This window comes from Tinamus guttatus, unplaced genomic scaffold, assembly GCF_059628265.1.
Source record: "Tinamus guttatus ecotype Peru unplaced genomic scaffold, ASM5962826v1 Tinamus_guttatus_pri_ptg000687l, whole genome shotgun sequence".
Lineage (NCBI taxonomy): Eukaryota > Metazoa > Chordata > Aves > Tinamiformes > Tinamidae > Tinamus > Tinamus guttatus.
Window position 1 is genome coordinate 284,942 of NW_028289221.1, and position 26,944 is coordinate 311,885.

A 26,944-nucleotide genomic window follows, 5' to 3' on the forward strand; every position below is an offset into this window, starting at 1 on the left:
AAAGTCTATTCTATCTCCAGTTAGCTGCTCAGAAAGAAAAAGGAACCTATACCTTATAACAGGATAGTGAGCTTCTTAGAAAATATGTCACTGAACTAATAATAAGCCTCCAGGATTTTTCCAGATTTAGAGACTCAAAACTTCTTTTTTACCATTGTGCTCAACAGGAATGCACAACGGAAATTGCATGCATAAACCAAAATATTTTCAAAATATTTTACGCTCGGGTAAAGAAAAGACCTTATAAGCAGCACAAGAGCTTCCTTATGTCCTAAGGGAATAGCATATGAATTAACAGAGAGTTTTTCTCATCTTAAATCTTAAACAGAAAGTTCAACCATTCCTGGTAAGAGTAAGTTTTTGGTGGTTTCATGAAGATCTAAGGGTTAATTCAAACAGAAAAGTCAAATTAAGTTATAGCTGCTTGTTTCCAACATTTGTTGGAAGTGTCTGTACCTTTTAAAATTCAGGGATATTAACGACTCAGAAAATACATTCTGGCAATAATTATGCCATAGAAGGATTAATATTTATGGCAAATCTGTAAACATTTTCATAGATAAAAATTAAAGCATTCAAAATTACTATGTCAACTTGTTTCTTGCTTACTTTGCAGAGTATTTCTGGATATGTCAGTTTACTGTTTGAAAAAAATTATTTTAAATAGAGCTTACCATTTTTTACATAATTTAACCCGAAGAAATCAGGAACTGCAGTGTTCAATTTACCTCTCACATGCAAGAAAACAGAACTAATTCTAAGTAAGTCAATGGTAATGCAAAATCTCTGTAACCAGAAGAAACTCAAATGGATTTTCATTTCAATCATTAAGAAATTGCTTGGACAAAATACTTATACACTGATAATGTTATCAATTAGAAGAAATTATTTTTGATTAGAAATATCAATTTAAATATATCTTTATTCTAATTTCAAAGATCATACAACATGTTTATGTTGAGTAAGCCAATTAGTCTCCAATACTTACATTTTTATCTGTTTGTACCATCTGAAAATAATATGAAAATAATTCCCTATAATCCATAAAGTCTCATGAAACTGAAGCTGAGAACTGTAATGACGTGATTTCAAGCTTCCTACCATACATAATACATGAAAATGGATCACAGTATCGAGAACCAGATTTAAGTTTTCTATAATCACTCAAAAGTATGTTCAATACTTGCCTTCACAGAGCTGTGAGCATGCATGAGAAAATGCACATAGAGTGTTCTGGATAAAGCTGTAACATATTCTCATATATTTCCCAAAGGAAATTCACTGTTTTCTACAGCAGAGTAAGTTGTTTTTCAAATTATACACCTCATCCGGATATTGTGCTTCAGCATTGCAGGTAAATATCCCCCTTCCAACTGCCTGTGTTCTTTCTTTGTCCCTTGACAGAATTCATAGGGATGGGAAATGCTATTTTTTATTTTGTCTTCTTGTTTTTATTTCTGCTGTTTTTAAAGTTGGCATTAATCTGTTCAGAAGCAGAAGTACTTTTAGATTCAGAACAACAGACTGTACACAGGCCAATCTTGAAATAGGGAACTGTGCACACCAAATAAATTAGATATTTAAGAGGAGTGTGAGCAAATATAAAGGTAATTTCAAACACGTGAAGATAACTATTTTATTCAAAATAATAGACGGGTGTGTCACAACAGTTGGACAGAAGCAATGTAGGATCCTGCCTCACACATAGTCCTCATGCACATGGAATAGGGAGCCGGAACAGGCACAGCCCTGCTTGGCAACACAAGAATCAGGCCAGGGGCCCAATCCAGATTTAAAAAGCTTCCTATTTCAAGAAGAGCAGAGAGAGATCATGCCTGGGTAAGCTCTTAACATAGATGAGCAGCAGCTGTTACTATTTTTCTGCAAGCATCCAAAAATCTTGCTACTTGAAGGGCAGATTTTGCTCCATTATTATTAACAGCCTTGAAGCTCCCCATGCTGTACAACGTGTAGGCGAGTTCTGCATTCTGCTAGTTGGGCAGACAAGTGCCAAGCTATCCTGCTACCAAACCTCAGTGTTAACCTTTTACTGCCTGTCAGATAGGGCATTCCACCCAATTTACAGCCACCCAAAGCACACTTTAATGCTTTGGATATCTGCGAGTAGTGTCTTCTTTTCTCACTACCTCCGCTTCTGGTGGAGCTGGTACTACGCCTCTCCTCTCATATTTGTCTGAAGACAAACTTTTGAAGTATGCCAACCAGCAATACCCAGTTCACATCAGTCATACCCATGTTCTTGAGGTAAGGTATCCCTTCCAGTCCCTAGAAATCCTGTGTGCCCCATAACAATTGAATCAGCATTTGAAAGGCAACAGAGTGAGAAGAGAGGAAGAACCAGATCCTGGGAAGCTTTCTTATTTCCCTCACCTTCAACAAGAGAAAAGAGGCATTTTCACGAGGCCAACAGTGCTGCAGGGTTGGAAGGAATCCACAGCCACTCATGCCATTGAGAAAGAAAAGTTTGGCATGCTTGAGAGGAAGTCTTAAATAATGCGATGCTTAGCAGCAGCTGGTCTTTGTAGTGGGAAGATGGGCAGCTATGAATACAACACCAGAGAACCTGGGAGCAGGTAAGGGCAAGTAGGCAAGCAGCACTCTATAAAAGTCCACCTCCAACCCCATAAAAGCCCACTTCTGTAAAGGCTGACACATGAATTGGAGCAGAAATGAAAAGATGAATCTGCCCGAAAGTACGGCTCTATGGTTACTCTTCATGGAGGTTAAAAGGCCACTGTTTTGAACAAGCAAGAAAACAGATAGAAGAACATTTTAGAACATAGATTCCGAACTGTAAAGTCAGGCTCTACTAGCAATAATACATGGTAGAAATCAAGTAGTATTTCTCTAGAGGACTATACGAGCTTTGTTTGCACTGTGCTCCCGAAGCCAGGAGTACTATGTCAAGATACCCCAACTGGGTTTGGATAAAAGAGGTTAGTAGATCTTCTCAAAAGAGCTGCTGGAGCAATACATTTATCACTGCTGATGGAATTGCTATACCCCTGGAGGAGTATGAGGAGGAGATTGGATCTGGTGAAGCAAGGAACAGTGCTAGTTTTTCTCCAGTTGAGGATTAGCTACAGGCATCTCTGCTTCACAATTCGTTTCTACCATTAGCAGCAGAACTAACAGAGCAGGAGGTGTTTGAAGTTTTATTAAAATTGACTTTGGCAAAAAAAGGACATGCCTTTAACAATGCTGGCAAAGTGCATTAAAGCCATCTCCCTCACACTTACTCCTAGGCTGGTCAAGCAGAGTGAAAGAATTACTAATATACGTACTATATGTACTATATGATATATGTACTATAGAAAGTAAATTTTCTGTCCTTTAGAGGTCTTGTCACAAATAAAAACATAAATTCCAAACATTTGCCATTTGGAGGCATTGAAAGCATGTTATCAATGTGAAGGCTATAAAAATATACTCAATTACCTGGAAATCACTACCATTCTTCTTTCAGCTGTTAGACAGTTCTAGGTAGAATTTGTTGCAAGCCTGGAGCCTTTGTCATTAAATCTCTATTCCATGATTTGGGCAAAAAAAATAAAAGATGCTCTTGTAGAAACTGCTTTTTAATATGATATTGTGTTAACTGGTTACATAGACCTTCAAGTCAACGAATGATTTAGTCCCTCACATCATGATTAAACCATCTAGTGGAAATTATATTTATTTTGCTTATAGGTACATTTTTCTTTCCTCCTCAGTCTATGTGTGTGTCTTTATGTATGTTGTTACAGTAAGACATTTAATCAAGCTCTTTTGAAGTGGTGGAGTGGAAACAGCTGTATCTGACAATGTGCCGATGACAGGGGCTTAAAGCTGTCAGGAGCTCCAGATTGTAAGCAGCACTAATATGTGGTTGGGAGGGTAGTGGCTTTCAGGTCATGGCATCTCCTCGAGGAATGCTTCTAAGCCAATCAGCTCAAGGTGGTGGCTCAAAGTCTTAAGGATCTGGTGGGCTTTCTTTCATTTAATACCCTTGAGGTCACTCTTCAAAGTGCCCTTTCTTCTCAAGATCTATCAGCCATATGTGGCGGTTCTAGAGCCACTTTTTAAGGATCAGCTGCTTCAAGTTCAGACTTAAAAAATTAGAAATGCTGTACGATTACAGAAGTGACGCCTTAAAAGCTGAATAAATGTTGAAGCTTAAGTGAATATCTGACATTCTTGTACAGAAAGGTAGTTTTAAAGAGAGTTTCTGGATGACTGATTTTTCCACAACAAAAGGAGCTTAAAGCACATTTTGGAGGGCCTAACAACATGTTCAAACAATTTCCTGCTTTGCAAACATTACAAGACGTAGGGCACCTAGAAACTTTCTCCGAATATAGACTTTTCTCAGCAGTATTCCCACTCAGAATAATTACTGCAAAAATGTCTTGTTGTCCAGGAAACTTATGCTTTCCGTTTCTTCACTCAGTGGCATTTGTTAGAGCCAGGCTGCCTTACAATGATTAAAGCACATCCAAGCAAACCTGCTAGAATTAACCCATATGCGCGTCTCACTGAGAAGGCTCTAAATGATTTTGTTTCCATCCCAATATACGCGCCCAGTGGAAATGCAATTTTTAGGAAATATTCAAAAAGGTCAAGAGCCTAGGGAAGTAGTATCTCTAAATTAGTGATAGAGTTGGTGGAGAAGAGTCCTGAATAAATCATGATTCATAGCTCTCAAAACATCCCCACCCCAAAATGCTTCCTGGCTTCTCCTCTTCCCCCTTAGCTCTCCCAGGGAAGTTAACTGTGTGTTGAGTCTTATTCATCTGAAAATAGGTAAGTATAACCTGAGGAATATCCACTTCATCAGTGAAGTTTAAGAAAAACAACTCTGATTTGTACAGAAGCACTGTATTCTACAAAAAGTACCACTCTTCTGAAATTTGACTGGAAATTACTATAAGGCTAAATACATCTCTATTGCAAATAAAGCCAATCATGAACATGATTAAGAGAACACTTAGATCCAAAGCTGGAATAATACTAGCCAGATTTGTCTTTTCTTTATGTCCATGCTGTATTTTAGCTGCTGCTTCTATTGTACCAAAGAGCTATAATTCTTCTACTCTCTGCAGAACGAAGATGCAGATCAGAACTGCATCCAAGAGGGAAGATGATGTCCAAGGAACAGATATATATTTTAGTTCCCCTTAGCTGTAATTGATTGCTCCTCTACTGGGCACATATTATTTACTTGGTGTAATAAACATTTTTGCAAAGATAATAAATGTCACTTCCAGCACTTTTTAGAATTAACAATTAATTCAATGATGAAACCATACTGTGAAAATATGATCCTGTTGCTTTGCTTTTCAAAAACAATGATTTGTATTTTTCAGAATACAAATTTCAGAGTTGTATTTCTTCTGTAATTAAACACTTCTGTTCGTTTTTTAGCCTAAACTGTTCAGTCTCCTTAGTCACAACTATACTAAAATCTCAAGTCTCAGCTGATTCTGTCTCAGGCTCTGAAATGTCCCTGCTGTGTATGTTAAAATAAGCAAGCATATCACATCGAAGTCAATTAGACGTGGCACCCTTTGCCATATAGCAGCTCCATTTCCTGCATGATTGCTGCTTAGCCCCAGGAGAGACCCTGGGAACATCCAAGGTGAAGCTCCTGAGATATGCAGGGCCCTCAGGGTCGTAACTGACAAGCAGACAGCCCCAGAGAAAGGAGGACATTTAAATTGGAAATGACTATAGAAAGTCTCAACACAGCACAGCAGCTTGTGCATCCAAAGCGCTTATGCCTTGAGGGGCAGGTAGGAAGCAAGATTTCACTCCAAAACTAAGAGGAACACTTGAAAGACTGGAGAAAGCGAGGTAAAAGTGAGCATGCTAAGGACAAAATTGTTATGAATAATGGAAATAACCTGAAGGTGAGCACCTGAATTTCCAAGCAATCAGTAAAAGATTGAACAGTTTATAGTATTATTAGTACCTCTCACTGCCCCTCAGGGTGCTATTTTATAGAAGAGGTATTAGCAATAACACATGATATATAATATTTATAATGAAATTAATACAAGCAAGTTGAAACCTGAGTTTTATTTTAGGCTGAACTAGCTGAAAATTTCTCAGGAAGTAGGCATTGGTCAAATCCTAAGGAGGGAGAAATTAATAATGTACATTTCTGAGTATAGAGAATGAAGAGTTGGTGACAGAAAAGTGGAGCTTCAACTTTTAATCTAGAGAAATTACTGGAGAAATGCAGAAAAAAAAAAAACCAAAACATATATATATCTTGAAGAAAAGCAGAACATGTTGGTTTACTTGGGATCCTGATCCAAAGTTCACTAACATGAACAGGTACGGCCTCAAGAATCATAAGAAGAAGCATTTTGGTTTTACCACTCAATTGTTCTAAGAAGATTAACCCACTGCCTAAACCAGAGGACTTCAGAGCTGCCACAGTATTCTCACTGAATGGGGGGAATGTGGGAGCAGATTTCTTGGCAACTAATATTATACAGGTACACACAAAAGTATTTATGGAGCATCATGTATCTGTACAGATGTACCTTACATCACATTCATACATCTCATGTTTTGATGTGACTACTAAACAAATGTTTTCACCTCTTTAGAAACACACAAAAATCAAAACAAAGTCTTCATTTGCCTTGAAATAAAGATATTTATTTAGCATGTTGGCTTAGATAATTTTGCTGATCCTTTATATTCACAAAACAGTGCCAAGATACACAGGCTACATCCAAAATAATAAGTTTAGTTGTGAGTAAGGAATGTTTCAGGTCACCACTTCATTATCTACATTTTCAAGATGTTAAAGTTCCCGTACCGCTTTGTTTGGGACCTTTGCAGCCTCCCTGACCATTATGTCAGTTGGCTGAATGCTAGAAAACAGTCCTGGGCACATTTAATTTACCAGTATAGATGTAGCTATTAAGTGTACAGAATTTCACTGTGTCCAGCCAATTTATATTCCATCCTCCTTTGGAAGGGAGGTTGGGAACTTCTGTGTTACCACGTCCACATGACATTACTCACTGCCTAGACAATCTGTTTTTTTGAGTGATTTCTTTTCATTCCACCCTGAAATGATTACAATAAATTTGACACTTAATAAAAAGAAAACAACAAAAGTGTATGGGAAATGTCATAATTTTTCCTTAGATTTGTATTCCAGAAAGGTCCAGTGAAAACCAGATACATCTTACCCTCTCTGCATCATTAAAAAAATATTTATAAATGTCATGAACCCTATACATACTACGCTTAGCTAGAGAGTTAAACTTAGAAAAGCTTGAAGAAGAGAAGCTTTATGTTGAAGATGATGAAAGTGAAATATATATTTTTGATCTTTTTTAACAGATGGTGCAAAAGTTCTTTCTGATTTCATTTGCATAAATTATTATTTTTTAAAAATTATATTGTTATCTGGATTTTTATAAAAAGGAACTCTCATATAATCCTACATTCTTCCACTTCAAAGGATGAACTGTTTGTTGCCAACTGTACACAGTAAAATACATCTGAGGTATTTTAAGCTTATTGAAGAACATTATTGCCAGAACTTCACCATGCAGGAAAAGACATATATGTATTATTTAAAATGGATCATGAAATAGAATTTCATTATCTCCTTATTACTTAATAGAGCTAGTACTAGAACCACCTTTCCAACACATATTTAAATACAGACAAATATGCCTGAAACTACAAATCTTTTTGAAGTATGTTAATAAAATAGGACCTGTTGCTAGAATATTGCACTATGATCAGAAAGTATAGTGATTGGTGTGACAAATGAATGGCTTTATCTAATTACCTCCAAATTACCCTTTAAAAGAACACACAGAGTGCAGGGTGAGAGAGCAAACAGTGCAGCTGCAAGTTTCTCCTCAACAAAAAGGGTTCAGCACTGCAGGAAGTTCATCAATTTAAGTAATGGATGGCATTAGGAGAGTACTTACATTAGGTCTTAATGCTGCTGCCATTTCGTAATACTTTTCAGCTTCTTCATTGAGACTGGCTTGTCTATCAGGACAGGAAAAAAAAAAACAGCAGTTAACCTCATTTTTCTTCAGTTAAAAAAGAAAGCATATCTACAAATAATATAAAAAGTCCACAATTACTCTGCCATTACCACTCTTTAAGCATATTAGCCTAATATGCACCAAGTGTACCAATCTAAATCTTTTGTAGTTCAGAATATCTATTACCTCTAACAAAACCCTCCTTCCATTCTTTATTTTCTATTCAGTTACGAAATAGTACTAGTACACACTGGACAAAAATGCAGAAGACCACACACTCATCTGAGCCAAAACTGGAGGCAGGCAAGTCCATGACCACGGCCAGAGGAAAATCTGGCCCAGTTTTTGCTAAACTTGCCATACCTCAATAGAATATTATGAAGCTGTGGGTCAATAGTGTAGTTTATGTCTCTGTGCCTCCCCAAGAACACTAGCATTCAAAGAAATAAATGCAGTGAATAAAGTTGATCTAGTTCCACTCCTGGTGCGTACGCAGCTCTGGAGTCTTTAAAGCTTCTTGTGGCTTCCACTGCAAAGTGAAATCTCTTGGTTCCCTGCAGAAAGACTCCTTTTCTTGCAGGGCAAATGAAAGGTAAAAGGAAAGTCAGTAGGAATTCTGGTTATTTAGATTATAGGAGAGGCTCCGTTTCCATTTGGGCAGTCTGAGAAATGATTTCTCAAAAATGGCTTTCCGTGATTCAGAGAATTCATCTGGAAGAGGAAGTTCACATTTCAACATCTGCTCACATCAGACTGAGAGGGCGTTTCAGCCTAGACCCCCCAGAGCCCAGGGGAGTGGGATGGATTCTGAGTGTATGACCCACCCTCAGCCCGCATTTTCCTTCTCCATATTATTATAGATGCCAATTACACTCCGCCAGGAGTTTAACTTCTAGGAGATTATTTCTTCACTGTCAGGTTTCAGTTTAATACCTCTAAAAAAACCACAGTATGTTACTAAAGAAATTAAAGCAATTTTTTGTTTCACCAAGTCCTTTTTTATTTCTTCTCATTACCCCTTTTTTTTGCCTCCACCTTTCCAGATTCCTTTCAATTTTTCATTTTGGCTACTGACTCACAGGTATTAGTTAATCACATAACTGTCATGGAAGAGATGGTAAATGCATAGGAACAGCTAAGCAGGCCTACACATCAGGTCATGTTTCCCCTGTTATTATCATATTACTGAATCACACAAAGAAAAAAAATATCTTTTTTTTTCCATTACGAAGAGTTAGCTATTAAAAAAAAAAGCCCACTCATTATTTTGCACATGTATTCAACTCAGTGGTTCAAGCCATTAGAAATGACTGAATATCTAAAAATACTAACATGCTTCTGAATCACTCCTGCTGGGCATTAGCAGCACCTGAAACTACTGAATAAGAGCAACAAAAACAACACAAAACTCAAACTTCTGAATTTAAGGACCTAATAAAAGGCATAAAACTAAACGTCTCATAGAGCTCTTTTTCTCTTCTTTTTTACACTGAACTGTCAGGAAAGAAAGTATTTCTGAATGCAGTGGAACTCTGTACATAGACAAGGTGCCTTACCCAGGGGGCAGAGACACACAATACACTTTACCTCCAAAAAAAAAGGGCTGCTGGCACATGAACATGGAACAAATTAAAATCTTGTCCCCTTTCCACCCCGTGGAAATACATTGTGTCTTTTCTTTCCCAAAAATACATCTTGGAGATTCATTTCCAAGTTAAAATTAGTTTGAATTTATAGTTCACTATTAAAAACAGTTTATATACATGAATGCAAACCACACTAATCTCGTCAGGAAAATGCAACTTCCATTACTGGGGCGTTCAGGAACAATTTCTTTATTTAAGATGCAGTAGAATTCTGGTTCACATTTTCACTAGAAATCGAAACTAGAAATTCATTACGTTAAGCCTAGGAATGGCTTTCCCTTGAGAAAAATGAAAGGCACAGAGGTAGGAAATTGCAGTAACCCTATGCCACGAAGCAGTAAAGGGCTCTGGATCAATGTCAAACCAAGGAAGGTCACTACTAAAGGAAACATAATTCATATCAGAGCAAAACATTAGATAAAATAATGGTGATAGAAGAGGAGGAAAGGAAACAAGGAGAAGTTGGGAAGACACAGTTCTTGTCATGTTTATGACTTGTATTTCAACCTTTTTCGTAAATCTTTTCATGAGGGCTGACCTTGAAAACACATCTCATCTCCACAGTTTAACACTTAACTTTTAGTCTTATTGTAAAAGACAAAAATGTCTCCTCACTTTGCTTTCTCATATCCCCAGACGTGAGGCTCCAGACCTATAACACTTGACTCTTAGGTTCTATTGACACCCAAATTAAATTCAAATTTGATTCATTTGAAATTGATACTGATCACTAGAAAACACTGCTCTAATAGAAAAACAACAATGTTGGCTGGTTTTGATACATAAATATTTGTATGGAAAGGGACATATTGGTCTAAAGCTTCAGTCTCCCTTTTTCTGATTTTTAAGTGAAATCATGGATGTCTGTCTAGCCAGGTACCTATAGGTATCTCAAGAAGTACTGATTTTAAAATACAGAATTTTGATTCTTAATGGAAAATTTTGAGTCACAACTAATCCATAATCATTCCACACACGTCCTTAGCCAGCATTTCTGTTTTATAACAGTAATAAAATTTTATAAAGACTACTATGTGCATATACATACATGTATACATTTAAACAGACATAGAATGAATTAAAACTGCATAGGCAATAACATAGGGTGAACTTATGCCTATGACAATCAGTGATCACACTGCATGTTCAAATGGACCGTGCAATTTGGAAAGCCCTCATGCTCCAGGAGAAATTCAAAGGAAAATAAAGGCCATATCATGTTGTATGACTCTAGTTTAAGTTTCTCCTTTCGAACAGCCAATAAATGTGCAATAACTCCATGAAATACAGGTGCTGCCCAGAGCAACCCATTGTCTTCCCAAAGTGGGAAGAACCCAATTATTCCTACAAAATGTGCTTTCAAGCCAAGCTCTCCTTCTCATGCTGCTTCTCATTTGGAGACAATGTTAAGCTCTTTGGTTCTAATTAGTTCAGGGATTCCACTGCATTGCCAGGCCTCATTCTAAAAGTAATCACGCCTTAGACCAGAAGAAATCTATCTAAGTGAAAATTAGCACTCCTAATATGGAATTCCTCTTAGTCACTAGAGCTGCAACCATCATCAAGGATTTCAAATATATGCTTCTCTACATTCCATTAAAGTGCAAGCTGCTTTCCTGAAAGGCTTCAAAAACTGAAGCTATAAGCAAGAGCAGAGCAAATACTACAAAAGTAGCACACACACACAGCCTATTACTGTTTAAAGAAGTGTTTGAACAGCAACGTGATCCTGGAATGAAGCTGTTTGAAAGGCAAATATGGTGCAAAAAAACAACTTTTACCATCGAGTTCTGTACAAGCTATAAGTTACGAGACTGTTGCAAAGAAATTAATTACATTTATTCCACATCTCACTTCTATTGCTCATGATTTGATTCATCTGGCATTGTGTTATCAGGCTTCAACAGCAGTCAGCAGTGCAAGAACTTAATAACCATGTTTGTGTAATTAGAGCAGGGAGAGTCCCTTAATGATGCGAGCTGAACTAATCCTTTTTTCCTTTTTTTACTTTTTCTTCAATTCACTTATCACAAAGACAGGATGTAATCAGTGTTGGAGAATCTGACCTAAGGAGTAGAAGCCTGCTGAACTAAGAACACGCTATGTATAAACCGAGCTATTGCTTTTTGACACACTTAATTCTGCTGCAAACTTAAGGGAAAGAAAAAAAAGGAATAAGAAACACAATCCATGCTTTGTTCAATACTTTTCAAAACTGAATAAATGAATATTTATTTAGATTGCATTTTAATTTAAAAGCTTTGATTAGAGAGTAAAGGAATAAAAAATATTTTAGCACTAGAGTATAAAAAGAAATCATTCTTGGAAACAGGCTGTGATGGTTCTCGATCTAAAGCAGTTCTAACACAGTTCTACAGGCTTTGTCTGCAATTTTGAAGTAATGTCTGCACATTTCTAAATCATGCGATGCTCCTTGGGATAATGGTGGAAATGGGAATATGATAGGAGAGAAAGCTGACACCCTTCTAATTCAGCAGTATATCACTTGGTAGAATATTTGGTCTGCAAGAATTGTTAGAAATTGCTCAAAAAATTCTTTCCTGTTATTACCTTCCTGTCATTTTGGACACCTTGCTCATCATCCAGATCAATTCCAATTTCTGTCTCTTCTTAATCCAAAACACATCTTAAAAATTTATCCCTTCTCTCTCCCCACAGTTAACTCATTTTGCTGCCTTGGCAACTATTGGCATGTGATTTTTTTTCTTCCTCACAGACGCGCAGTCCATTCAAAATTCTTACTTGCCATGTGGTTTTTAGAGCGTTCTCTGGCACTTCATGCCTACATTAAACTACTGTATTTAATAATTTGAGGCTTTCATGTAACATTTTTAGCATCTTTCTTTCCCATCACCCATACCATAACCTCTAGCTGCATCACTCTATGCCAGTCTGTCTAATCCCTTCCCTGTTTTTCCATACTTGTATCCTGTATATCTGGTTTCCTTTCAGAATCATCTCAGTTCTCTTCCAGTCTAAATATCCTGAAAATCAGCTTCATTTGAAGTCCCACAAACTTATGAGGGATTTATAGCTGCTCTGTACTAACATATGAATATACACTCCGTTTGTCCAGTGGCTAATATGCAAACAATATGTTGAATAAATTGCAAAATAAAACAGTGAACAAAGGCAGGCAGAAACATTAGCCAGGATCTTTGTTTAGGATCATAGTTTTTTAGCAACAATCGGCCAGATCATAATACATGTGGTCTTTGGCAAATACTTGGCAGCACTGAGCTTAACTTTGCCACCCAGACTCTCGCTAGATCATCGAAACAAGTTGAGACTCTGAGAGAATATTCGGAAGACATTAGGGAGACATTAGGATCCTTCACAAAGAAAACTGAGTATTGAAATGAAAAATTAGACCAACTGGGAATCCTAAGGGAGCATCAGTTGAACTAAACAGAAAGTTGTTTTTTTTTTTTGTTTTTTTTTTTTTGTTTCTGGGGGGTTGTTTCTTTGTTTTTTCAGTTTTTGATTTGTGCCTAGCATTAAATAAAGTACAGAGCACAACTCAGAATCACTGAGCTCAGTGCTGGTTAAAACCTCCTAAACCTCCGATCCCAAACAGATCAAGCAGAGTAGCTGTAACTGAAACATACACAGAGGCACAGATTTGGCTCTAGGAGTGAATAAAAAATACTCATTCGCATAGATAAAAATATATGTGCCTTCCAGATCTGATGTACTTCATTCAGTGGTCGCAGAGCAAGTGAGAGATGTATTAAACTGCGTTTCAAAACGGTACTGATCAACCTTTTTACTAGATCTACTCCAGTATGTTTTAAAAACCAAAACCACTGTATACAATTAAACCATCTTTCACTTCTCATCAGTGAAATCCATAGGAGTCTATCACTCTAAACCCTCCTGGATTCAGGCTTTCATGTGTAATTTGCCATGCTTATTTCTATGAATTTGATTCATTAACATAAATGTTTGATTTTAATGAACACTATTTTGAGGAGATAATGTTTAGAATACAATCAGGAGAAAAGGAAGAATCTTTTAAATAATTTATATATCTCTTGGAGGTTGACAAAATGTTTACCAGCAAACCTTTTGTCTTGGTTTCATTTCTAATGAAAGAGTTTTTTCTCAAAGGGCATTTTAGGGCTTATTTCAAAATTCTGGTATAGAAACTTTCACTCTGAAATGTAGGTCACTCAGCGGAAGCTGATTCTTCCTTATTTTCAATACCATTTTCTTTTGCCATTATTTTCTACCTTAAATGTTAAAAGTATAAACAGCCAAGCAAGAGATCTTCATTAGAGAAACAATTCCAAGAAGAGCTTTGTGCTAATGAAGTATAATTTTTATTCCTTTTTCATGCATTTTCTAAATATAGATACAGCCTAAATGAAATCAAGTGTTCTCATACCTGTTAAGTATACAATAGATAATAATTAGATAGTTATCCTAGGAAAAAGCTTTGCGGATACCTATTATTGTAATGTGGGTTTAATGATACTGCTCAGGCAGAAACTTAATTTTACTGAATATCCAGGTGCGTCAGTTGCAAAAGCAAATAGCCTGCAATTTTATTCTCTTCAGATAAGAGAACAGAAGACTACATTTTAAATCATAGATTCTGATAATACCATTAATTGGCCCTGTGTGTCAAAGTTATCGTTAGCTTGAGACTATTTGGGTTTCTAATTATCATAGTGTTCCAACTCATGTTAATAATAATAAAAAATCCATATTTTCAATATTATCTAGTAAAAGCCAGACCAGAATTACAGTCCCTTATTTGCAGTTGCTATGTGCCCTAAATCTTTAAAAACCAGGTGAAAGGAAATCTTGCAGAAGGTTCTTCAGAATACTCGTTCTCATATGCAAGCAAAAAGGATTACTTCTGTGTGAACAACAGAAATTTCCAAGGTAATAAATTACGAGTCAGCACATAGAACATTAAAAATAGACAGTGCTAAACTGTGCAAAAGTTTCACTCCATTTCTTTTTACCTAGCTGCTACTAATGAACGACTCAAAACAGACACTGGGGTCTAAAAAGCTCTGTGTAAGCAAAGACTGTAAAGACTTCCCCGAAAAGAAGGGAGAAAATCAAATAAAGCAGATGTAAAAGCACTAACCTGAGCATATGGGCTGCATTGAAAACAACATCAAATTCTGTATTATCTAGTTCAGCTGCTTTCTTTGCCATTTCAGCTGCTTCTATCAGGCGGGATTCTTCTAGGAGGAACTGACCTGCAATAGAGTATGCGAACATGAACTGACAGAAAAAATGGCAAATAATACTTCAGACAGTATTAGTAGGGAAAAAAATTCAATTGCCCAAGGCTTGGTGTTTGTTTCTTGCTCTGCTCTGTATTTCAACAACTTAAAAAAAAAAAAAAAGAAAAAATATGCATTAGATATGATCAGTAATAACTGCAATATTTGCAGAAGATATATATGAATAGTGAAAATGATACAGTGCAACTCAGCCTTCAAAAAACAATAGCCCTAGTCTTTAAGAAGGCTGATATTTAAGAAATTGCCCTCTGCCTGTACATTCACCTTCACTTCCTCAAGGAAAATGAAACAAAATAAAACAGTCCACACAAAACTGTACTCTCATTTTAACAGCAAATCTCAAAATGAGAATAAACAGTATACATGACATAGATTACTTAAAAATCAAATAATCTAAACTTTATGACAGTTAGCAGATTCTCAAATTCTTCTAGGTTGTGCATACAAATACAAGTTATATTCCTATATTCCTATAACTTCAGACATTGACAGAATTCAGTAACAAGAAGCAATTCAAAAGGAAATGACAGAAAATTGGTAAGCAAACTGATGAGAATGAGTCAGGAAAGTAAAACAGAATTAAATTACTATATCAATTTCTTTTCCCTCTGTAATTCCATTTGTAACTATTTCAGATAAAATGATCATGGCAGAGACGTGCAAATCTACATGTTGCCATACGAAGGGGAAGCATTTTACTGGGAGAGTACTCTGCAATTTTTCAAGAAATCACATTTTATAATACCAGTGGGAAGAAAGTATGGCTGCTTCTCAGATACTCTTCTTTCTAAATGGGAGCTGACTGACTTCTTGATTTTTGTGCTGTTTTTCTTCCTCCCCAGCAGGGGTTCCTGAGAATTGCCCGAAGATGTGATCTACGTTTTATACAAAAATGCCTCAATTATTCAATTATTTATCGAAAACTCCCAGGTGTGCTCTTGCAGGCAGGAAACCTCTCTGCCATCATTGCTACCATTTACCTGAACGGGGATGATGAGCTGTTGTGTGTACAGCCAGACAACTGAGAGTCACCTACATTGAAAGGAATGAAGAGAAGGCAACCGAATGGTCCATACTCTGAGTTTATTCTTTAGGGCTAGGTTGTGCTTAGCTGCAAATTCAGACCTGAGGACAACACTGCACTACAGGTTGCTTTAGATGCAGTAAAACTGTAACTTTACTATATTACTTAATATGATCATTCATATTGTACAAATGTAGCAACCACCACTTGATAGAACCTTAATATTTATACCTTCTGAATTACTAAATTAACATGGCAACATTTCTGTTTTATTAAAGTGCAATTGGCAATCTTTACCGAGTTTAACATGGTGGTTGCTGGGAAAGTAATTTCTTCAGCTTTAGATTAGAAAGGATACTTTACTGTAGAATTATTATTATACATGTACCATGATGAGCTGCTATTTTACCACTTATTTCATTAGCACTAAGTGACTCACAACAGGCAGCTTTTTACAAGTTTCCCACAGCTGTTCTTACAGGATATCACATTCCGTGTTAATTCAAAAATAGAAGATGGCTAATATCAAGTGACTGTATTTTTACAAAGTAGTAACAGCAGATATGAAAAGCCAAATGTAGAAAAAAGGAGGACATTTCCCTAATGACATCAATCCTTAAACCAAGTGAAAACTGAAAGGAATGAATAATTAAGCGTTAACCAAACTTTAACTGATGTACAGTAGTTTTAAAAGAAAAACACATAGCAATGCATAAAATTCTATAAAAAAATGAGTTTTCCATTAAGGAAGAAAAAGACACTTTGGAAGGTGCTCAAGTTCTGCTCCTTACAATGATTTTTTCGCACCTAATTTCAAAAATGTGTTATTTTTGGATCAAGGAACTTTCAAAGGCTTTCAGCTGTCTAGCCTCTGCCTCTACATAATCTTACATTTGGAAAAAGCTATCTTAAAGTACGGTGATTATACCTTCCAGCATCTCATCCTTCCTTTTTCATCTTAGTCTACAAAGCGGGATCATTCATGAATGATCAAGGCCACCACTGGCCACAAGCCTCTTGAGGAACAACAGTCCATGAGCAAATGACCTCCTCTCGCAGGGAGAGATTTTTTCTTTCGCCCTCCTAGGCTCATATCTTCCTTGTTAATTATATGAGATAGGAATCTGCTTAACTGGAGCCAGCAAGGTCTATAGAGGCACAGTGAATCCAGTGGAGTTTGGGAACAGTCCTTCTGCGCATATGTTCATTATCTCAGTACTAAAGGCAATGAAGGAATGCTTTACTAGCTTTTCCTTTTCTCCGTGAATACATCTCAATTTGGCAAGAGATAGAAGATTTTCTCAGTCACCTATGTCTTTGCTATTCAGATCTGCAAAATGTCTTGGAAAACACTCACGTGCCTTTCTGCATTCATGGTATAAGATTTGCTTGCTATAGTTATAACCATAGTCAGATATATGCCACTCTTCCATGCATTAGGATGCTGGGATCTTGTTTACCAAAAAAAGATTATTTCCAAAGAGGCTTTCTGACACAGAATAACAAAAACAATAACAAAAGAGAAAACATATTAAAAGTTTGGGTCATGAGAAATTAATTTGTCTTCCAAATTAGAAGGCATTGCTTGAGTCATTAATGAAGGTCTCTTAGGAAGAGAAAGAAAAGTAGACAAAAGCTATATATCTTTTTCTTTGACATACCACATCAGGCTATGCTATATAGCTGGGCAAACTCCAATATGAATCTCAATATTCCTATATGTAGAAGAAATCCTCTCTCACACAAGTACTTCTACCACTTTCAACAGGTAATCTGTATCTCTCAATTTGGGTTGAATTCCTATCTTTTTTCTTAAACAAAAATCTTTAAAACAAGCTTGATCAATTGTTCATTAATTGCCTGCTAACAAGTGAACTAAAGAAGTATCCCTAATCTTTAGGTTCATGGGAAACTAACCTTAACTTGCTAACAAGAAGGTTTCCTTGTTAGTGAAAGCACTCGATTAGCAGAATGAGTCACTAGTAAGTGGATGTGCTCTTTATACATCCAGCAAGGGGGACAAAAGAGGACATAACCTTTCAGACTTAGAGATTCAGTGAATCCTCAAGATCATTCTGCCAAAATCTATAAACTTCATTCAGGAAAAACCATTCACAGCTTCAAATTTACAAATAAACTGGTCAATAGGCTATTAATTCCATGGGGAGATAGGGAGGAACGATTCTCTCAGTGGTATCTCTAATCAAAATTATTCAAGGGTTTTAGCATCTCTAGAACAATACTTCTGCTTTTAAGTATGAAATATATTTCAGCACTGAACTTCAGACAAAGACTTTACCTTATCTCCATAACTTATACCTTATAACTACCTCACATAATTAATGCAATTTACATTATGTGACATAATCAAAAAGCTCCTTGACTCAAGGTTCACTTATTAAATTCACTTATTAGTTTAACCAATGTAATTTCTCAAATAAATAACATTCTTGGGAACTCAAGACCAATATTTCAAACCAATATTAACAGTTTACAAGTACTCTTTAAGCAACAGAACTAGACCTCTGTAAAGATGTTAGAATTCACCTCTAAGATCAATATACTACCAAAAATAATTAGATTTCTACATCTAGAAGAAGAAGAATCTTGTTTAGAAGTCTAGTTTAGAGCAATATTTTCTTTTTGGAACAGCTATCTTAGAGCAACTCTTCATTTTTCCAATTTACTTTTCCATAGAAGCAACTGTTCTGCAGTATGCTGCAGCGAAAAGCTGATCCTTGTTAATTGCTTTTCTAGGAACAAGCTACACTATTAGTCTATGTGGACACATCTGAAATGTTAGTAATAACTCTAACTTAATGTTTTAAATTGTTAAAATCAGAAATTCACTCTCCAATTACTGTTAGGCCTCATAAAAGTGTCTCTGTAAAAGGATTATCATTTTGTATAACATATTAAAGGAGCACCCTTACTACAGGATTATTGAAGTTAACCCATAATAATTTCAATTATTTCATAACACCAGTCAAGTGCAATAACTTCCTTCACTCCTCCAGAAGGAAAAAAAAAAATCCAGGAATATGTACTACCATAAACAAGTCTCTCTCCTATACTGGTGGTCAATAATGATGGCACTAACTCATGCTGAGTGGGTAGGTAGTAGATGATATTTGACAGCCTCTCAACACCAGCTGTAGCATCCTTCAAACCTAACCCCTTCCACAATCCTGAATGCAAACAAAAGAGGGGAGAGCCCTGCATAATTGCCCTGCTCTTATGTCTTGAGTGCAAGAATACAAGAAATTTAATTGGAAACTGCTGATTAAACATTTCCTTAATTTAATGACCTACAAATATAATTGATGGCTACCTTATCTGGGCCCAGATTTAGCTGCAGAGTCAACACCTGAGAGTACAGGTGCAAATTTCCTGTCAAGCATTGAGAACTTCCAGGTGCTCCTGAAACACACACCAATTTTACTCACACATCTAAACCTGATTGAAGGAGAGATGCTCCATTTCAAACACATTAACCACTATTCCTTTTAATATGATATAATAAATCTGTGCATGAATGAACTGGATTGTCAATTTATGGGTAAGTGCTACACATCGTTCATTGAGGAGCAGACTTTTGAACCTGTCCTGTCAAGGATGTAAAGATGTGTTTTGCCAAGAGAAGAGCACTAACATGGCAGAATATTGGCAGGGTGCTGAAAGAGGATCAGAAGGGCTTGATCCATCAGTCCCACTTGTGTGGGGCTAAATTTATGTTCAAGATTTTCTCCTTTGGCAGTAAGCTGGAAAACTGGGTGATTTACAAGACACTGCCCCATACACACTCAAAGATTTTTTACAGTAGATGTCATTACTCCAATTCTTGCCAGCTTCATAAAATATAATAAATTGATTGCTTATTTGAATCAGAATCAACTTTGGAGAAAACAGCCTTTTGGAAGCTCTGAAACCTTACAGATTTTCCTCCTTCAAGGAATGTCTTATTATTATTATAGAATGGGAATGGGAGATACACGGTACAGATTCAGATATGACCTTCAACCACGCTTTTTGCTCCCTGGCACTTCACTACTTTATTAAGAGAATTTTCTACCTGTATTGCTAGATAGCACAGAGATGAGTGTAAATGCATGGCCAAGCATTCCTAAAGACCTTTGACAACACAGAACTGAGTCAATACTTTACTAGCCTCTTAGGTATTTTAACCTGAACTCCAAGATATCTAAGCACTAAAAATAGCATAAGAAGTCTACAGTCTTGTTCACACCTGCTCTTTCTTCTGAATTATCAATATTTTGGGGTTTGCATTTAATACGAAAAAAAACGAGGCAGTATGTACAATCTCCTTGTCTCTCAAAAACAAAGAAAGTATTTTAAATTAAAATTTAAAAATAGTTGAGAGTTCGCAGGAGCTGAGAAAAACCAACTCATTCTAGTCTTTTGTCCAAGTTTTTTAACAAATAATCTACAGAAAATAAAGCGTATACTTCTCTATTCTGTATATATATGAACATTTATAACACATTTTATTGTCTTGTGCCAACACCAGTTTAAAAGTCTTAAATCTGAATAGGTAGCCCTGCTGTTTTATCACAATGGGATACACGTGCATGTAATAATTTTTCAGAGCACAAGGACATTTGTGCATTCATCTAGAATGGGCAAACCATTTACTATAGACACTACTTAATCCTTTATTTCACTAAATAAAAATGTACTTGCACTAATCTTTCTGAAGTTTCTTTCTCTTTTATTCATTGGCAAAAATTCAACAGTATTTTGTACCAGAACAAAGTGAATTGTTGAAATAGTGTATCTTGCTGCAACTTCTTTCAAAAGAACAAGTCTGAATGTTTTCAGAATGTTCTCTGCTCTCACTCAAACCTCAAAAATTTGCATTCTTGTCATGATAGCTTTATTAATCTAAGTAGACCTGAACAAATTGCCCTCTGAATAAAAAGAAAAAAAATCTAATCCCACAATAGTCAATATTTAGCATTTGCTTCTTTTATTTTTGCTTCTTTTAATAGACATGCATTTGTAAGCTTCTGCATCTTCTCTTTTATCCTCTTCAAATAAGGTTCTTCCATGGTATTGACTCAAAAACTACATTAACATGAGAACCGGATATATGAAGACCACAGACTCAGCTTTCTGATCTGTTTGTAATAACCTCTAATAGTGCATTCAAAGCATTTTCAAGTTGCGACAGAAACCAAAATCAGAATCGAGTTTTGTATGACCTAAATGCATTGTGCCTATCTTTGAGGCACACAAGATGGCTAAAAGATGTCTTGAGATTTGAACCACATCAGACTGGCTGGAGCAGAACCACCACTGAAGCCACCATCACTGCCAGCTCCGCTGTGGCGGCCAAGAGAAAAAGAACAGATGTTACTAGAGATGTTCTCTGAACAGAGTGTGAATAGCTTTCTGTAGAAGGAATTAGAGGAAAGGCCCTGTCTGAGTTTATATCCAAAGCTTTTCAAGGGATGAACAAATGTCGCAAGATGCCAAGTCAACACAAGTGACCTCATTTAACTATTTCCTTTGAGGGCTTCAGAATAGATTCATTGGCTGTGAATGACCAGTTCCCAGAAAAAGGGAGTGTTTGCTTAAAGATCCGGCTTTCAAGGTCTGTTCAGACAATTTCTTGCTGAATATGGAGGATTTGTGAAGGGCAAGGGGAACTCATGCCAGGATGACCTAGATGGTAGCAATGTTCCATTTGGATTTACTACTCCTTTTATGCCATTTTCTGTTTGTTTAAGCTGCATTCTAGCTTTCTTCCTGAAAGGGCTGTCCCTACAGTCCTTATTTGTCTTTACAAATAAAAACGTGTAGAAAGGCTACCCAAGCCAGTGGGTCCTTCAATACCACTATCTATCCGCACTATCTGGAAAGGTCTTTCCTATTAGCCCTTTTCTTTGTCTGAAAAAGCTGTCTGTTGCTGTGCTAAAAATACCATTGGAAGACATCCAGAGCACAACCATGGATAATAGAGAAAAAAATAAATTACAAGCCTTTGCGACTTAGTGACTGAACTTGTGACCACATCTGGATCTGGACCACTGGACGCTCTCAGTAAAACATAAGATTGATGATGAAAACATATAATACAGAGGACCTCACATTTTACAAAGATTCTGGGCCCTATTCCATTCTCCAGACACCTGGTGATGTATAAGGTTTGGAAAAGAAACATTTGGATGGAAAGAAGTATTCAGCCAACATCTTGTAGCCCTTCTATGCTATCTCCTCAAAAATCTTCATAATGAGATGGTACTCATTGGTCAAAATACACGATCATTAACAAAGCAGTCCCTGGGAGCTTTTTCAGCATCCACAAAACCCCCACATCTTGGCAACATGGAAGTGAAAAAAAAAAGGCTACATTTCTAGCACTGTCTCCAAGCTACAATTTTGATACCACATTTCTCAAGCAGTCTAGTATATTGTGCTGAGGAAGCAAAGTCAACCATATATTCAAGGATGTCAGAATGATTAGATTTAAGGATAAACTCAAGGGAAGAACCAGAAACATGAAAATTCCACAGTATTTAGGGTCAGTGACCTAGCTTGCTTGGAAACACTCCACTACATTCCAGATAAGTGACTGGTTCTAAAGGGAGTTTGGACTAAATACTTATTACAGTGGTTCATAATAATCTCATTCTAATGTTGCGTGATAGCAACAGCCTCGAGAGCAGCAAAAGGGACCTGACAATTTATGCACACATTTCTTTCTGTGCTCATTAAACAGTTATTCATAGCTGCCAAAAGGAGCAAACTAGAGAGTAAATTGGTATATTCTTCTGAATAGTTCAGCTTCTGGTATATTCTTCCTGATCAGTTTCAGTCTCAGAGCAAGATATACTGTCTATGTTAACAGTAGCTGAAGATTTTGTTAAATCAGTTATTGAAGAGCTCTGGGAGCAGAGAAGTTGAAAGCCGAATAAGGTCTTTATGCTAGTCAGTTATGTCTATCATCCCACTTCATGTTTAGGAATCCTGTCTTTCTTGAATTATATTTGTTGATATTGTAACAGGAGCTACAAGCCATAATCCAAGATCAGGATTTTCATTTGATAGCACTATATGCTCAAGACAGAGGGCTCCTACCTCCAAAGAATGCATAGGTTCTATGTATGTACATGTGATATTTCAGTACTGTAACTATGTTTTATAGTATCCCTATAAAATCCTGATGTATTTCAACTAATCTTACAATATCAGAAAAACTTAAAATTGAACTTTCCCTCCCCCACCTTCTCCCCTAAGAAAAAACACTTTTCTTTGTTGAAAGGTTCATGAGCATATATTGGGAATGTTGGCAAAGTGACTTCATGATGGACATACTACATCTGGTTGGCTTTGACCACAATTCACCAAGGAATTCAATTTCCCAATACATAATCACCATGCAGCATCTGGGGCTCCCAGTGGAGCAGACCTATGCACTCTGTCTTATTCATCACTCAACATATACTGCATTTATCTCACCTCTCAGTCAGGACTGAACAATTCACTGGAATTAGGAATTGTGAAGTCAGTTTTATGCACTTCATGGACAAAGGTAAAAGCTGACCTTCCAATGGACTTGGTGACATTTCTTTCCATTGCATGAAAGTCTTGAAGAAAGCAGTAAGACTTAGTAGGTCACAGCTGATTTTTCTCTTGCTTACCAAGAGTGTTTTGACATTTATTTTTCATTATTCCACTGTTTTCTTTATACGAAATTTCCTCAAATGTAAGTGATAAAAAACAGTTTCCCTAAGCTAATCTTCAGAAAATGGACAGGCACAGCTACAACACTCTGAACAACATAATTACACAAAAGGATTATAAATATGTCACACATTAGAAGAAAATCGAATGGATATATTTCAACTCTTACACTAACATACGTAAGTGTACTACTTAAAGATTAGATTTTTGTTTTTAATTTGTTATCACATATTTCGATGACATTTATTTTGAAGCTTACACTACAGCAGCTGCATTACATTTTCAAGCTGAGACTCAGTAGTAGTGAAGCAGACATCTTTAGAGACAGAATGCTTTAAATGTGCTTACAGATAAAGGTGCAAATTTAAGCATCAAATATAAACTCAAAGCTCTATATTAAAAGAATGATCAGAAAGACTTACGATAGGCACAACCCAGCCCCCCCCAAAAAAAAAAACAGCTAACGTAAACCAATATAAAAGATCATGTAATAAGAGAAAATAAAAACAGTTTCTATATTATCACAAACTCAAAAAACAAGGTAAAAGAGTGAGAATGTCAGGAAAAATTTTAGTCTGTTCTGCCTTCAGTGAGAGTATAGTTAATACTCTTCAATCTTCCCTAATCAGACAGGGTGTTTATCACTTTGTTTTAAATCTGTAAGTGGAAATGCAAGAAACAAGGAGATCAATGTGAATTGCTAATTAAGCAAATGCATAATTAATCTAATGAGAATAATCCATTTTTATAATGAAAAAAGAGAATTGTTAAGCAATTTGGAGTTATTAGAAACAATGCATTATTCAAATGGAACTATCTTAAAAGGAGGTCTCAGTGGTGATTAATAAAACAGAGTTAATTTGAACCTCCTGTTGGGTTCTAGGCTTTCCCATTCCGATTAAGCCATTACTACCATGAAGATCTCTGTACAGATTCTGATCTTGATATCTCATTCCCGCTTTCTCTTTTTCTTTTTTTTTTTTTTTCAGTTTTCATTTTATTGGAAAGTGGCTACTACACACACGTTAAAAGGCATGGTAGCAACAGCTTCTTTTCAATGGCAAATTACGAAGGAAATCAAGGAAAGCAAGGCACTCCTGCTAGTGAAATTCCACTGTATCTTGGGAAGGGGGAAAAGGAGATCTGTTTTTGTTTTGTTTTGTTTTGAAGCGGTAGGTAGTACGTAAAGCATCTCACAACTTCAAAATCAACTAGACTACATCTCTCTTTACCAGGAATCTCAGTAAGATACTGAAAAATGTCTTTCTTTTCAAAGTGATTTGCACTTCTGCATTCCACTGTTGCAAGTCATCTTATCCCTGTACATTGACAATTATACAAAATCTTTAATTTTACTGAAGTTAGGTTCAGTGTAGATGATTGAAATGGGAAATCACCATATCCTTTGTGGGTGGTCACTAGCATATCCAAAACCAAATAATCTCTGGGACATAACTGTGTTGTTCTGGCCTCACAGGACACCCCAATGTTCTCTTTGGCTTATTTGTTAACAAATGTGTGTCACTGACTCTTTGAGATGTTTTTTTCCAATCCAAACCATGTGTTATGTGTTACTTTTAAAAAGGCATTCTCTCACATGCATGAGAAAATGATGCAAAATTATAAAACTAGTTTCCCTTTGATTTCTATATCAATGCCATGGTGGCTTCACAATATTTTTACAAGAATTCCTTTGGAATGGATTAACTGATAGTTATCTCTCTATGGATTCTCAGATTGTCACTTGGATTCATCCCATTTTGACATAAGCATCTAATTGAGGCACCCAAGTTAGAAGTAGAGTTCCTGTTAGAAGCTGAGTCCTAAGTTAGAAGTAAAGTGCCTGTCAGACGAGATAGGCAACTGACACAATTCCACACTGTGTGTTCCGTACCACATTGCAGATACCAAATGTTTTGTATTAATGACAGAAGCCACCTTGGTCCTGCAGGATCTCAAATGACACGCTTTAGTTAAATGCATATCCTGAATAGAAGCGAGTGAGATATTCTGAAGAGACTTCTCCAGTGAAAACCAAGATGGACAAAAAAAAAAAAAAAAAGTTTTTACTAAGCTTAACTTGCTTTATTTAAAATTTTTCACCTTAAAGCTTTTCCTTCCATAAGAGAATATGTATTGAAAATACCCAGCTAAAACCCTAAACTTTATAGGAACATTCAGATCTCCTATCTGAAATAATCATCTGCTGCATTGGTTTGATTCTTAAAAATTGTATGCTCTCCCAAAACTAGCTTTTAATCGCCAGAAAACTAAAGAGAAGAAATCACGTAAGAATCCTACTTATGCACTCCTCCCTCTGTCATATTTTTCTGCTTCCTCCTTCATCTGTATAATTCACAATATAATGGCTCCTTGCAAAGTTCAGATATTCACATAACTGGCATATAATAGGGAAGGGAAAAAAGGAAAAAAGAGAGAAAAAAAGAGAATAAAAAGGGGGGAAGCGGTGCACAGGTGAGCAGCTGCCTGCATTTTGGGCCTGCGAGGCGGCTGCCTCCCGGCCTGGGCGCTCTCTTGGGGGGTCACTATAGCAACAGCCCTTTCTCGCTATGTCTAACCGAGTGGCAGCATGTCTGCAGCGTGCAGGGATTTGTAGCCCTTCAGCTTCCCACTCGCTCTGCTCCCTGCAGACGTCTCCGTGCATAATGAGTGCGAGAAACGCTGTTTTAAACCCCAAACCCGCAGCCAGCTAATTATCTATACAAAACTGATTGTAACGCTGGCTTCATCAGAGAAATGGGCCGCGGTGCTGTTAGCCCGATCATGAGAGCAATCACGAAGCTGTTCTCATCTCTCCAAATTTCCACGCGACCAAATAAGCTGACTGCTGCAGCAACTCCCATCTTCTAAGGATAGCTTTGTCTGAATTAAAGCACATTAAAATACAAGTGTAAGCCTCTTAAAAGATATAATATACAGCCAGATATTCCAGATAGCTCAAATAATAATAATAATAATAAAATCCCAAAGGTTAGATGTCAAAAAGAACATTTGCACATCCTGGGAGCAGGAATTACAAGTGTGAGCATATATGTGCACTTGGAATAGTATCTCTGGTCCATATATCCATGCTACGCCATCAACACACAGCTGAGCTCTCTTTCTATCTGGCTATGCTCTGAGGTGTGTGTTTTTTTAGGGCTGATGCCAACTATATTATTCCCTGTTCCAATATCTTCATATATAGAGAAAAAAAAATTAATCTTTTAGATGTGCATGAGGAATATGGAC

The 26,944-nt window shown here is 36.6% G+C and overlaps 1 protein-coding gene across 1 annotated transcript in view; it reads right to left on the reverse strand.

Annotated features, from left to right (window-relative positions):
* Nucleotides 1-26,944, reverse strand: part of LOC104571685 (transmembrane O-mannosyltransferase targeting cadherins 2) — a 134,890-nt gene that overhangs the window by 12,148 nt on the left and 95,798 nt on the right. The window contains exons 11-12 of the mRNA XM_088536638.1: nucleotides 14,799-14,913; nucleotides 7,968-8,031 (exon numbers count right to left, since the gene is read on the reverse strand). Coding sequence (XP_088392764.1) covers nucleotides 7,968-8,031; nucleotides 14,799-14,913 — 179 coding nt within the window. The remainder of the gene's footprint in view (nucleotides 1-7,967; nucleotides 8,032-14,798; nucleotides 14,914-26,944) is intronic.